Below are 15,345 nucleotides of genomic sequence, written 5' to 3'. Positions count from 1 at the left end.
TTGTACATTTAAAAAACTTCAGCACATCATCACCTCGCCTGATTATGTAGCAGTCCTCGTTCAAAAACATCGACGAATCTTCTAGCAATGTGATGAGTATTGTATGCGTTTTCGGAGACTACGTTTACAAACATTCAAGGGTATATTATGAGCAAATCATTTTTTTTTTTCTAAATGGTTTTTATAGTTTTCAGGAGAGCGGAGGACAAGTTTAGAGAATGAGAGAAACCTGCGTGTGGATAAATGGTGAGTGACATTGCCCGCTAACATAACAGGTCATTTAAGGACTCGCCCCTTAGCCAGGGCTTCCGGCCGGTCAAGTTTATCTCCAGAGCGGTCACAGACAATTCGGGGAGGGAGGGCGAATAGTATACCAAGGGGAACAGGTCAGGTTGAAACATTAGCTGCCCTTTTGAGCTTGGCCAAACGAGTCAGGGACAAACCCCAAGAAAAACATAAGATATTCACCCAAACACAGATGCCTGGGTGGGCGCCGGTGAGTAGGAAACCAGCGTTTGTTGCTAATCTCTACGGCCAACAGTTGTTCATTAAGGTACACCGTTCCCCCCTCCTCTTTTTATTGTTTGTCAGTGTTCTCCCTCGCTCTCTGTTTTTTTCGGGTGGGGGGTGTTGTGTCTTCTTCTCTGGGTACAGCTGGGAAAGCTAATGTCAATTTATATCCAACCTCCCAGCAATCTGGCCCTCAGACAATGCCACTGCGCTCGTGGTGAATTTGGGTCGAAGATTAGCATAATGCCAACTAATCGTGAATAACATTAGCATCGAGCAAGGCGGTAATTAAAAGGATTAGTGGATCGGGGAGGAATAAAATGAAGAAGTTGCGCAGCGGCGACTGTGTTTATGATATGCTCTGGTGAAAACTGGAGACGAAGCACTCATGGGTGTTTGTCAGATGTTGGATGCGTGTTGGCTGAGGCCCACACTTGTAACGAGCTACCAACCGCTTCAGCACTGAGGCAGTCCTCACTCACCTGAACCAGGAGAATGTGTGTGTGTGTGTGTGTGTGAGCGCGCGCGCGCGAAATACATGTGTTCTGTACTTGTTCTAGACTGCGCAGCTGTTAGGGATACGTCAGTTATGTGAAAACCGGAGATAAAACGAATTGACCTCCTGTCGAATTCAGAGGGGCATCGCGTGTTGACTCCATAAATGGTTTTGATGAGTTATGTCGTTTTGTTCATGAGACAGTAGTGAGTTCCAGTCGGTGAGAGTCGATAATTATCAGTGAACTGTATCTAACTGTGTCGTGTCATAAACCATGTCATATTCCCCACAATGAACTGTTGCTGAAGGAAGCTACAGTTTACACAGATTAGATGGGTACGACCTGATAAACCCTGAAATTTATCTGCCCTTACAGTATTCTAGAAAGATTACTCTGCAGAAACCCTGCTTTGCTGATAACACTCAACAACTTGAACAGGCTTTAGAAATGTAGACAGAGGTTTAAGAAGTGTCATTAGATAGGTTAGTCTGAAGTCAACAAACCCATACCTGAGGGGCCAGGTTCTTTTACTTGCAATAAAGGCTTTTTCTCCCTGTATGTTCTGTCCTGCTGTAGTTTTAGGTGGCTTGTTATTTTTGTCTACTCCAGTCATTGTGTTCCTATGGTGAGTCTTGCAGTCCAGCTGACTCTAAAGTCCACCCCATAATTACACTGTAAATTATTAGCTTTGCGAACACGCATCAGAATTAAAGTAGCACTTTCTGTAAGTCTAGTAAAATGTGGAAGATGATAGGGAACAGTGATGCTAAAAAAACATGCAATGGGACATGACATCAGAGCCAATGGAATGTTCTGTGTCATTGTTGTCAGTAGAAACTCTGACAGTGTAACTGTTCTTAAGGAGTCGTGGTCCGATTTTCATCCGCATTAAACTCAGATTTTCTTGGAGACCTCAGCTGCAACCTAATGAAGTCTTATTCTGTCACACTAAACCAGCTCAAGTCCTTTCTCTTCCACTGGTGGCAGTACTAAAAAGTCCTGTTTATTCAGTATATTTTGTAATGCTAACGGCGGCTTATTTTTCTAAAGTGAAGTGGTAAAGATCACACATAATAAGATCAGCTCTGCCAGAGATGTAATGTTACTGCAGTGCTTCTGGCATGATTAAAAATACCTTAAAGCTTCTTTGAAAACTAGAAGACGTTTCTTGTTTTAGATATCAGTGCAGAACATCGGAATAATAAATCCTCTCATATTTGAGAATCATCTATCAATTTGACATAAATTCTTTACTCCTTGGTGCTTATGAAAACACAGATATTGAGAGATGTGTATGACTTGTGTTAACACATTCAATGTCAATGCAGAAAGCACCCAGATGCCACGGTCTGATGGTTAAAGAGAAAAGGGTCTGTAACTCTGAGGAGTATGGATAGACCTGGAGTGACTTGACTGTTCCTGCGCTGTGTGGTCACATCTGAAGCCGCTCCATCCACACTGATTGGAGGAAACAAAGGCCTCATTGTTGCTGTCAGGCTGCGTGGAGGGATGGGGGTGGGGGAATTGGGGAGGGGGGTGTGTTTGGAGGAGTGGGCGAGGAGAGAGAGAGAGAGAGAGAGAGAGACAGACCAGGACAGTCTCACACAGAAAGAACGGCATGTTTTTCCCGCCAGCCTGCATCCCTGTGTCTTTAAAATCTTTTCCCGGTCACAGCTTCACCATTACAGATGACTGTCTCACTGTTACAAATGGCTGCTACCCCATTAGATGTGATGGGCTTCGCTGGCTCTACACAGGATGAACTCAGAGTTCAGCTGAACTGAAAGTGTTAGTCTTGACACAGTTTGGGAGTATTAATGCTCACAACACTGGGTCTTACCAATAATGTCAAAAATACTGATACCAGCAATTACAGTTCTTTAATATTATTAAATACTATTCAGCGACACAACTGTAGTGTCACCAGCAAATCATTTGACAGACACTCAGTCACTGTAAGAAGTAAGAGAGTGATAAACAAAAAGTAATGAAGTAAGGTGGAAGAAATGTAGAACACTGATATGGAATAATTACTGTTATTATTAGTTCATAAATTATAATTAACTTCCCACAGGCAGTTATTTATAATGACTTTATAAATAGAGAATTATTAAAGGTTTAAATAACATTAGACAGTCTTGTATGTAGGAACATGCATGTACCTTGCACTTTTGTGTCATGTCTTTTGAAGTGAAATATTCTTAGACATTTATTGTGTATTTTTATATTTATTTTACTTTCAGTTTATATTTTGACCTGTGTTTCTAATATATTATACTTGATAATATAATATAATATACTTCTAATATAATACTTGATTTCATGCTCTACTCTTTGTGTGTCCTATAACCCTGGTGGTCCAGTGAGGGATACAATGAGAGACTGAACATTAGGGGACAGAAATGAGTACAGATCCTGGCCGTGTCGTGGGGTCAGTGGCACTGATATGTCCGATGTTTACCCAGGGGCTGTTTCTTATCTTGCCGGTTCCTTTAGCGTTGTGCCAAGACCGCCAAAGCAAAGCTTGTGCAGGCCCAGACGGGCCTATTGTTATAGTCCATTATGCTCATTCTTCAGCTCTCCACAGGAACAGGCTCATCGAGTAATTAAGGAATTCTCTGATTAATCTCTCTCTCCCTCTCTCTCTTTCTCTATCTCTTTATCTCTACATTAATGTGCTTCAGTGAATCCGGGCAAATGAAACCACTGATATCTGTACTTTTGAGCTCAGTTGAATCAAACATTTTTTATTCACATCCAAAAACATACAAACAAGCAAACAAACAAACAAACAACAACAACAACAACAAAAGAAGAGACAAACAAAACCATTACTTTTTACTCTTATTCTTTTATTCACTCAATCACTCCACAGAATCCTTCCTATCGAACTGTTACAGTATGATAATAACTAATGTCATTATGTATTTCCCATACTCCTACTACTGTTTCTTACCATGGTCTCCATTACTGCTGCTGCTGTTACTACATCCACCTCAGTAATTCAGTTAATAATTATGAATTATTATAAATCGTAAATCATGTTAATAATACAGTGTTGACAGTTGTAGCTGTCCCAGTAACCCTGCTCTTAGCCTTGTTTAAATAGTCAATTTGAAAAAAAAAAAAATCCTACATTGTAAGAACGATATGGTGCCTAATTGTAAGAGAGAGATGATAATACTTAATAGAGACGCATATTGTCACGCATGTTCTCAGGCCTGACTAGACCCGCCGAGCATCATATTACATACAATTCAGACACATACATGTCACGTCAATCATTGCACACAAAAAATGAATAGAGATGGACACAAACACGGGGGAGGGGGGTAGAGGATGCGAGAGAGAGAGAAAAAAAGAGATTGGGTACAACAGTTGAGTTTTTGTTTTGGCGTGGAAGCCTGCTGCTTCTTCCCTGTTGTTTTAGGATTTTGTTTCGGGAACGCTTATGAACAGAAAGAAGAAGGGATGTTGGCAGTGTGCCGTGTTTACTCTGAAGTTTTCCGTATGTTTATCTGTGCGCCACTGTCCTTGTTCTTTTCACACTTGACGGCTGGTTGGTAGCCTAGTCCTAGGGAACAGAGGGATTTCATGAGCCTTCAGCAGGTGCAGCGAATTTCCCATCAATGTGTGCGCGCGCATCTCTGCCCGAGTGACTGACTTTCCCGTGACGTATCCATGCCAGGTTTATCACACCTGTGTTTTTGTTTCTAAACTTAATAGAGCACGGGACAACTGGCAGGGCCTGTAAGGACGAAAACAATCCTTAGCAAAGCATGTATCCAAATTCCCATTTAAGGTTGCGTTCTCAAAGCCGCCGATTTCATGAGTACACAACACGGATCGCCTAAGAGGTCGATTCTCATCATGCAGCCAAACCAGTACTGTCCGTAACACTGTCTTTGACAACAACTACCACTCTGACAGACCTAGTGCAAAGAATATGTTAAATTTACATGGTAAAACACCATGCATGCACCAAGATTCAGCAATTTCATAATGCCCTATGTCGTGCTCCTGTACTACAGAACAGGCTATGTCCAGTGAGAAGACGACAAAAACAAAACAAACAGACAAGCCAAAACAAAAGAAACCCTTGGGCATAGGACCAGGCTAGCATTCACAGAACTAGTTTCTGAAGGCAGATCAAGAACAAAGTCCAGCATATATTACATTAAGACCTTTTCCGCCACGCTGTTCGCTCTCTTTCACGCCCAATTTAACTTGAGTGTCACAAGGTACGGGACGTGGGCCATGCCATTTCAACTGTTCTCACAGTTCGCCCACAACGGCCTCTCGTGCCCGAAGCTGTGAACTCAAAAGAAAATCCGAGGACCGTGGTCGCGATTACAGGGGGTTGCAGCACGGTAGCAATGTGCCATTCTCAAACATCATTCCAAAATGTTTTTTTCATCATGACTGACCAGCCTTTCCTGTTCCTAATCATATGGTCTGTCTTTCTCAACTTTATTAAAGCGATGTGATACATTTCCTACACAGGTGCACGTTGATATATTGTTTTTCAGATGGAGAGGCGTAGAGTCACGTCCACATACCATTACTTTTACAGTGTTCTGTCGCCCTCGACTGGTTAAAATTTGCAATTACAGCACAGCAGAGCTAATCTCAAGGAATTCCTGAAATCCCCTGTTTGTCAATCCTCACAACATTTAATGCAGATTAAGTGCACCGTTTGCGCCTGCTGAGCTGTAATCAGTCTTCCAATACATGTGAAATACATGTGAAATGTGAAATGACTATTAGAAAGTCCTCATTCAAAAGCGACCTCTCTCAAATGAATACATTTCTTTTTTTCAGTTAAAAAGATTCAAATCATAATGCATTTCCGTAGGTTCCATCGTGTTCTTAGAGCTACATCCGATTAGTCATGTATTTACAAAGTATTACAACGACATTGCTGTATTTCCTACCTTGTAAATGTTTAGAGCAATTGTGCCGTCGAGTGGAGAGGTATGCGCAGGAGGCACATGAACAAAAGTTCAAGCTCAGCTAATTCCAGTTAAACATATTTCCTTTGGTATTTCTTGTAGACTGACAGTGTTGTTATGTTCAGAGCCCTGGATATATTCAGGTGTAATGATGGAAATCAAATAGCTGTTTTCATATTTTCACTTCACGCAGTTTCCAAAAAGCTTCATTACGTTATGAACTGTTTATGTATTATCACTGTATGAGTCTGAAGTCGTGGTTTATTGACCCTGATAGAAACACGTAGGAAAAGATGTTTGTAAGCCTGTTATGATCTTGCCGTGACCCGGATTCGAACCGGGGTTGCTGCGGCCACAACGCAGAGTACTAACCACTATACGATCACGGCGAGCCATTGAGACGGCGTGCAAAGTGGGAAAACCATTGTACATGTATTGTGTCACATGTACATGTTTCTGTGCAGTGTTACGAGATAAATTTATTCGTATACGTTATTACACACGCATTACATTAAAAAAAATCTAATATTAAAAGATCAGTGGCAAATAAGTTCAAATGCTTCATATCCTGCTCGGAAGACGCGGTTAAGTTAATACAGACATGCTCGGCTGCAACGTGTAATTTACCACGCGGGTTACATTAAAGCTGAGAATCCAAAATTATCGTATTAAGCGGAATTTGAAAGGCAAGCACACGGTGAACGTTGAACTCATTTTCCTGCACGGTGGCCGTTTGTGGATATATTCAAAGACAGAGAGATAAGTACAGAAAGAAAGAAAGAGAGAGGAGAGGGAAATCTTCTGACCTGAGGAAGAAAGAGGCAGAGAAGAGGGGCAAAAGTAACCTGTAGCCTTGCTCCCAACGTAACGCCATGGCTATATAGACGGTTTATACTGTAAATTTCTCTGCTGTTTCTGTCAGAACATCCTTTCCTATTTTCACGTCGCTCATTTACAGGATCGTCAGGCCATGCACTTCTGAAGTCGAAATTTGCATCATAATCGTTGGAATAACTGAAGCCTTGCGGAGAATTGAGTCATAAGTCAAAAAATAAGCGATACAAATATAATGCACATGCTTTTCTGTAGAAATGTGGGAAAATAATTAATATTTAGTTAAAATTTAGTAGTTGATTTTTAGTTCAAGATTTAGTTGAATGTGCTAGGAGCAGGGGTAGTTCACAGAAACTATAATCTCTGCATTTACAGCTAAACCATCATTTTTGCTTTGACACTGTTAAGGTGGACCTTCTCTGACAGTCACTTCGTGTGTGATGTCTTCAAACTCTTCACGCCTGACGTCAGTGTTTTGTTTTCAGTTTCCGTTCTTGTGACCCACAGCTTTGCACAGTTTGTGAGACAAATCTGATTCCAGTCATCCGTTATTCACCAACCCGTTGTTTACCGCTACTGGTTCAAAACGAACACGCAGTAAAATTGCAGTATAAAGACATAACTCCACAATAACTTAAAACCAGTTTGTAATTCCTAACTGTCCTCGGGCCATATCTAAATCATGTGATATTAAGCGTTAAAGCCGAATAAAGATGGTCTTGGGGGACCCTGAATGTTGCCCTTGTTCATAGGAATTTGAGTAGAGAACGCTGCACGCAGTCATTGGTCCATCACACATCCCGTTTAACATTCTTTTTGTCCAACAGTGGCTTAAGATGGCTCGAGGCAAAGATTGGAAAACGGACTGGTCAGATGGCTCTGTAATATTTAAAAGGGAGGGGAATAAATCCACTCAGCATATATACAGATCTACCGGTTTCTTCTCATTTGATTGTGCTGATAAAATTTCATTGATAGGAGGCTTTGTAATTTGAGGTGGTTCCTTACCTACAGTAGGTGCATTTAAAAATTTGCCGTCCATCTTCTAACTGGACACACACACACACACACACACGCACTAAATTTTCTAGATAAATGATGAAAAACGGAGGCACGTTTTTTTTAAAACAAATATGAATTTACTAAAGGTCTCACTTCTTCAGATTTTCCTCTTACATTTCTCTTTAACACGTTGAGATTCTGACACAATGAGAAGCTGCACTCTCCTCTCTGACCTGCTCTTCTTTAAATAATGAAAATACAGGGAACAACATTTCAACATTTCATGTCCAGTTACATTCCACGGATCCTTTGCAAGTATTTCTATAACTTAAGAATAATATACGTTTGCCACTCCGTTGAAATATAACTGAATGTGACTTTGGAAATCCAAACATGAGGTCAACTTGGATGCTGAACCTATAGTTTAAAAGAACTGCAGAGAGATTATAAATGGACGGTCAGTCCGTTAGCATTGTATTAATTTGTTTGCAGCAGAAAACCAACTCATCAATAGAACAAGCTTATAAAGACAGTGTCATTTGTCTGAGCTTGCTGGGATTCATCAACGAGTAGAGCGATTAGTACGATGGTTGAAATACATTTATTTATTTCTACAAAATTAGAGCACACAGATCAACTGTAATATGTTATCTTATTTAGGCTATTACTTCAAAACAGCCGTAATAAATCAGATATAGACATTTTTAAGACAGAACAGGGACACGAATTTTGACAACGTTCAGAAATATGGTGGCAAACATTCCGGCATGTGTCATATGACCGTCTGATAGAAATGGAAACAGCTGATTATTTTAACATTCCTGCTGTGGACTGTGATATACTGAGAAACAGTCGCATGTTGAGCTCAGGTACTCCTAAAGAGAATAAAACACCCTCAAGTAATGAAATGTAAATCATGAAAATAAATGTTCTTGGTGAAAAAGAGGGGAGGAATCTGAGAGTGCGTCATGTAAGATCTGATTTAATGATGCTCTAACAGTTACAAACGATCTCGAATGAAATGCCAATATTATAATTTCTTCTCGTGCTGAAAAAACAAAAAACAAAAAACAAAAAAACAAAACGTGTCGCTCTCTCGTGCGCCTTTTGGCTTTTTCTCACACTGCACCGAATGTCAGTTCTGAGAAATGCTTTAAAGGCTGGTGTGCCTCTGAAACGGCAACTGTCATTTTGCACATTTGTGCATTTCCAATCCCGCTTTCATGTAAAGCTTTACAGACTTAATAATGAGCTTTGCATATTTTGCCTTTTAAATGTGATGAAAATCGTTCAGCATTAACGTTTTCCGAAGTACTGTTATATTAATCGTGATCTCTGCTATTGTCGTTGTTAGGCAGGAGCATTTCCATTGGATTTAGACAATGTTTTGGCAGAGTTCGGTAGGCTATACACGAGTGCAAAAGTTAGTAGAAAGCGATGAGTCGTTAAATTCTTTATTAGTAAGAGAGGACATTGGTGGCTGTTTGACAAAGATGTAAGACTTGCTTAAGGGAAACTTTTTATAATGATTATTTAACTGGTAATTTTGTTGTGCGAAATGCGATAGTTTTGAGGGAGAATAGCCCAGGAAAATGTGGAGTGATTTGTACTTTGACATTGCTACACGGAGTAAAACAGTTTGAACTTACGCGGATGGTAGAACTGCAGAGCTCCGCGAGCAGGGAATCTGCTCGCACGACACTTCCGAAGTCATAAAAGCTTATCCATCACAAATAAGGGAAACAAAGACACACCTTTCCTTATGAAACGGGTAAAAGTGACACAAAGACATTTTTTCGGAGTCATTTTTGAGTCCCGCCCTTACTGTTGCGTTAACTCCAGTGAGCGCTGAAAAGTTCAGGTCTCAGAAATTTCAACTGATCGTCTTCCTCGCCAGTTGCACTTGGTTGTACGCTACACCCCACCTCCGCATGGTAGCTTTCTGCTTCAGCTCCAGAGATGTTGGATGTAAGACAGTGACTGTTAATTAGAGTGAAGTATTGCACTGCAATGATGAAATAGCCTTTTCTTTTAAAAAATACATGTTTTAACTGTCACGTTGCCTTGAGTTTTTCAGTCATCACAGATGGCATCTTGTGCAATTTGACAACGGCCCAGCTTTATTTGGCTGACCAAATTTAGACGCAGCCTAGGCTGTAAATTGATCAAATAAACATAGGTAGGCAACGGAGAAAAAATATACTAAAATTATCAGAATTCTGCAGATGTTGCTGTGTGTATGTGTGTGTGTGTGTGTGTGTGTGTGTGTGCGTGAGAGAGAGAGAGAGAGAGAGAGAGCACACCATATTTATATTTAGGATCCGTATTTGAAACGTAGCCAAAAAACACATAACAAAAGCAGACAGCTGAACAAAACGCCAGAAGCCCTATGTAAATAAGGTATTTAAATAAAACAGCAATAAAAATGTGGTTTCAATGAACTGAGTTTCTACAGGCTTCGCAACTAAAGCAACATCGAATCTTCTTTGAGATACTTCATCCAGTATGTGCAACTGCCCATAGACCGTTCTTGATCAACTTGTATAATTGTAAAAACAGAGTATGCACATGTATTGACCTATTATAATTGCCCATCTTTGACAAATTTAGATCGTTCTTAGAGGGGATCATCAAAGAAAGTTTACGTTTATTGTGATTTAAAGCAAATAGTTAATGTTTTTTTTAACGCTTTCAGAGCGCTTTGGTTTAGCAGAGAATAAGCCAGCCAGTCAATCAGACCTGTCTCTGAACAATTGTTTGTGTTTGTAAAAGTATGTGTTTGAGTGTGTGTACATATGTGTGCACAGGAATCCGTCAATAATGTCCCCACCTCTAAAAATACTGATTAGCTTAACATAGCTGAGATATTTATTATGAGTCTTATGGTGGAAGCAGGGGTTCGGATGACTGTCATCAGTGCAAAACAGCAATTACCAATATATGCGCATGCAGTTTCTCCCTGTTATATTATGTCTATTAGTATAATTATCAAGCCACTCTCCTGATAAAATAAAATTAAAAAGAAAAAAGACATTGTTCATTTTCGTTGTATTATTGGTGCTTAGATTTAGATTACATAACATAACAGACCGTAATTTAATCAACAACAACAACGTTGTTTTTATAGTAGTTGTTATTGTTCACGTGTTCACTTCTTCCACCGTTCATCGTAATAGGGTTAAAAAAAATACCCGAACTTCGCCCGTTCTCATTTTCATAGGACGCGGTCCATCTTAATATGCAAATAGCGACACTGACTGTCGAGCGGAAGTGAGAGGCCGAGGGCATGGAATGGAGCGCGGAGGTCCACCGGCGCTTCAGCCAATGAGAGACGAGGTTGCGATTCCAAGTGCGCAGCTCCCTTTGGCTGCCGTAAGCAGCAGCGACAACAGCCAGACAGAGAAACGAAGGCGCAGACCTGCCCAGTTCCAAAAACTCAGCCTCTTCTGGATCGCGTTCAACTGAACGACCAAAACCTATCCAAAAGTCTGGCTTACAGAGGAAGGAAGATAAAAAATCAGAGGTGCTTGCTGACTTGATTTTGCCGCCTGACTGCCAAGATTTCTCTTCCGGTGTTGATTTTTTTGAAAGCACTACAGCGTGAAAAGACGAGAGAGAAAAAAAAAATCTAAAAAAGCACAAATTTTGAACTTGAGTCATGTGAAGGTACCAGCTTCTGTTTAACCAAGCTTCCAGGATCCAGAGTAAATTCATGCAATACAGTGCAATGGTACGTGAACATGGCATTAACTTCTTGCTGTTATTATGTGATTAATATTTTTCTCGAGTTTCTGTGTAACCTATGCATATAAGCGACCGTCTGTAGATAGTTTCCATTTTTGACTGAATGGACTGAAACCGGTGGAGAGGGGAAAACGATAGATGTTGGGATTGTTTAGCCTGTGTTTTGGATTGGCAGCTTTCCTGCGAGGGTCATATCGTAGTGTCAGAATTCGGAGGGAGAGTTTGCGCCTAAAGAGAACCGGTCTTGGCATTTATCCTGCTTTGCAAAACTCTCCTCCCCTCTTCTATGGCACTGCACTTTTGGAACATCGCAGGGCTGTACAATAGAACCCCCCCTCCCCAGCAGTCGTGTTTTAAAATATTGGTCGGTATTCCTCACAATGTCTCCGCAATTCCACGACTTTCGTGTAAGACATTATCTAGTTGCGGAACTTTTAACATCAGTTTATTGCTTAATCGCACCTTCATATAGGCAAAGTAACCTACATTTTAAATCGCGTTGATTCTCTCCTTTGGACGGGACGGCAATGTCTTTGATTAACTTTCTGAGTCCGTTCGTACATACCAGTCAAATAAGGGTTAAGAGCTCGACTGTTAAGAGTATTACTGATATTTTGTGTTTTCGTATTTAATCAGTTAGCATTGAAGCAGCGTTCTTAAATTCCTTCGATCAATCTCCACTGCAGTTTGTGCTGTGCCCTTTACTAGGTCTCTGTTTGAGCGCAGTGGGTCAACGTTTGGCGACGTGTGGGCTGGACCGAGGGGTTAGGAGAAGTCCTCGTCGGCTTTGACACAAGATGCCGAAGTGACGTGACAAGAATCGTTATTAGTTCTGAAAGCAAACCTGGCTCGTGTTTACCCACATTTCACCGCACTGTCATATGTGACAGAGCCGTAGAGTTTTGTCGCGTGGTGTCGATTTTTTATTTTTAACTTAAAAGGGCGCCAAAGTCAAACCACCAACATTTTGTCAGAGGTAGTCTCAATCCGAGAAAAGTCCCTTGTCCTTAAATAGCCTATGGAACTTAATTCGTGTTTCACAATGGATTCTGCCAATCACCCATTCAAGTGACTGTTCAAGTCATGCTTGTCGACTGTAAATCTTTTTGTGTTTTCTGAACAGCTGTAACTGAAACACCTATGACAGTGTGAAAAAAAAAACTGGTTCCACTGTTTTGTTAACACTGTTTACATGCGAAACTTTCACAGCGTTACCTAAGCCTGCTTCTGTGATGGATAATGGATTATGAAAGTTAACGTGTGCAAGTAAAAGGGCCGGTCACTCTTCACCTTACATACATTTCACGGTCTCTTGTGCTTGTATATCGCACGAGACGTTCTGTTTCCGGGCGGTATTATAAACTTAGCGAGTACAGCAATGTGAATATGACTGCACCGGAAAAGAGGGTGTCACAATTCTATGCTGAGGCATTTATTGTTAGGGAATCTGCAAGGACTTCAATTTAATAGACAATTACGCTTCTACTGTGCAGAAATATGCGAATTTATTAAAGCTGTATTGTAGGACATTGTATCTACTGTGAAAGGCTATACTCTATCTAATCGTTGTCGCTTGATTGTAGACGCAGGGAAGGATATGCATAAACCACATATATTTTTGTAGGTAGGCAACACTTTAACAGACTACACATTAATGACATTTCTTGCACAGTGTTGGTTAATTGGCTGTGCGGATATCTCTAGGTGCGCGCATGGACGGTTCGGAGTTTAAGTTCGGGTAGGCCCTCAAACGGACGGAAAATTCCATTTCTTCTCTATACGAACATAGCCCAGAGTTCTCGTTTCATAAATCCCAACTCTCAGAGAGAAGGGGAAATGTAAACTTGAATGCAGTGGTTTGAGAAAGAGTCGAGAAGGTGGGCTGGTGAAATAGAATGCGTTTGCTGGAAGAGGAGGAGTATGACTGTAATTAAACGGGAAAAAAATCTTGAGACTGATTTGTTAGGATCGCGCAGTCCAGAGGGTGTTGCCGATCGATATTAGTCTTATATCAAGTTTGTAGAACAAACAAAGGATAAGAAAGTTGGTGCGCTTTAATTTTTTATATCGGACCCATTAAACTTTTTCTTTTCGTCATAATTTCAGATTCCGGTAGTGTGCTTTTTGTGCTCGTGACTTGTTCGGGCTCAGCACAGTCCTCGCGGATGCGTCCCGATTTATTGAAGTTACTCGTTTGAAATTCGTTGTGTTGCCAACACCTCGTTCGGAGCGCTTTGATGTAAGACCTTGGATCTGCAAAGTTTTCTTCTGTTCACCGGTTGGAATTTAATTTCGGTTTTAATGAGGATATCTTCATCACTACCGTGCACGGTGCAGCACGGGCACCGAGGAATGAACCGATAATATTAATATCTGACCGTCTGAGGGGCTCCGGTGACCGATCGAACTATCGTTTTTCGCCAAGGTCACGATGTATTCTCCAATTTGTCTCACACAGGTACAATATTCTCCTTTCGATTGCTGATTAACTAATTGGTTGCTCAGGTTGTACAATCAAGGTGCCGTTGTTATTGTACTGTTGCAGGCAGTTTTATTTTCAGATTTTTCTTGTTAGACTTGGAAGTATGAGGGTTCTTGTCCGATCCTGAGTTAATGCAGATTTATAGTACTTTAAGGGATGTCATACAATAGTGGGATGAATGTGTCTTTTAGTATTGATAAAACTCTTTACCCTAACCCGTTTAGTACACATTAGCCACTGCGAGGACGCTGCTTCGGTAAAATGTGACTTTTTTTCAGTTGGTAAGACATTTTTATGTGTAAGAGACTGTGCCGGTGCTGCGTGTTGCCACACTTTGCATATATACGTGAATGCATTCTCCAACGTACGCGTTAACGAATTGGCTACAATATATAACCATTGTTATCTCGTTTCTTCTAACATAGGCATGTATGTGTAATTGGCAAAAACGAACAACGACCGAGACACTAAATCAAGTCTTGATTCAACAACGTAAGAATATTATCAGACTGACAAACTGTCTTAACTGAATAAATAGACGTTTCTCGTAAAAAGAAACGAATTTAACAATGGATATACAAGCAGACACACAAAAACTGAATTAGATTGAACATTTTACGAAATAAGCTCCTTTCACTAAAGTGCATTTTGATTACAACAAAAAGAAAAAAAAAAGAAAACTCAGTTGAACCGAGGAGCCTCTCACACATAGTGAATTAAGATGGAAGCAGTGATAAGGTTGATTCAGTGCTTGGACAGAGTCCGTGGGCTTTGGCTGACACAATTTTAGTGTTTATATTTTACTTGGCATCAGACAGTGATTGACTGAGATATGGGCAGTGTAAAGGCGCGCGCGGCTTGCATGACCCTCAACCCGACTGCCGTGCGGTGGAAGTCAAGAGGTGTTTTAGCCCTTTGGTCTTGTCGATTCGACGAGGATTTTTAACCCACTGTAAATAAAGGAGACAGAAATGGTAAAATGTTGTAAAATACAATGTGAGACTGCAAGCATACATGAACGGTAGACTGGGATACCAAATCGACATTTTATTTAACTCATCACAGACGACATACCTAAAATAATCTGCTGTGTTTTTTTTAATTAAGCCTATATTTGCTTTCTACACGCATGTCAAATTTAACTAAGAATGTGGCGATGATGCTTAAAAATCTTGCTTCAAAAAAATGAAAGCTTTTAAGTAACTTGAATAAAAAAGAGATAAGTGTTTAGGTATTTCGCGAGTTTACAGCCAACTGAATAAGTTAAGACCTGAAACATTAAAAACGATCTACGATTTTAGTACATCAGCATTTCATGTTCATG

At 40.5% G+C, this 15,345-nt stretch overlaps 1 protein-coding gene and 1 non-coding gene across 9 annotated transcripts in view; one reads left to right on the top strand and one right to left on the bottom strand.

Annotated features, from left to right (window-relative positions):
* Window positions 1-6,276: 6,276 nt before the first annotated feature.
* On the bottom strand, window positions 6,277-6,348 carry trnah-gug (transfer RNA histidin (anticodon GUG)). Its single transcript has one exon. It is a non-coding gene; the product is annotated as a tRNA-His (tRNA).
* Window positions 6,349-11,449: 5,101 nt separating this feature from the next.
* LOC115816622 (nuclear factor 1 B-type) overlaps window positions 11,450-15,345 on the top strand; it is an 81,434-nt gene continuing 77,538 nt past the window's right edge. For 6 of the 8 annotated variants that reach the window (XM_030779635.1, XM_030779632.1, XM_030779628.1 and 3 more), the window contains exon 1: window positions 13,916-13,997. In XM_030779635.1, the coding sequence (XP_030635495.1) occupies window positions 13,971-13,997 (27 nt within the window). In that variant the 5' untranslated portion in view covers window positions 13,916-13,970. Of the gene's footprint in view, window positions 11,526-13,915; window positions 13,998-15,345 lie in introns of those variants that run through there. The other 2 variants (XM_030779634.1, XM_030779631.1) reach the window with 1 other exon arrangement.

This window comes from Chanos chanos, chromosome 7 (genome assembly GCF_902362185.1).
Source record: "Chanos chanos chromosome 7, fChaCha1.1, whole genome shotgun sequence".
Taxonomy (NCBI): domain Eukaryota; kingdom Metazoa; phylum Chordata; class Actinopteri; order Gonorynchiformes; family Chanidae; genus Chanos; species Chanos chanos.
This window is presented reverse-complemented; position numbering and strand designations above follow the sequence as displayed.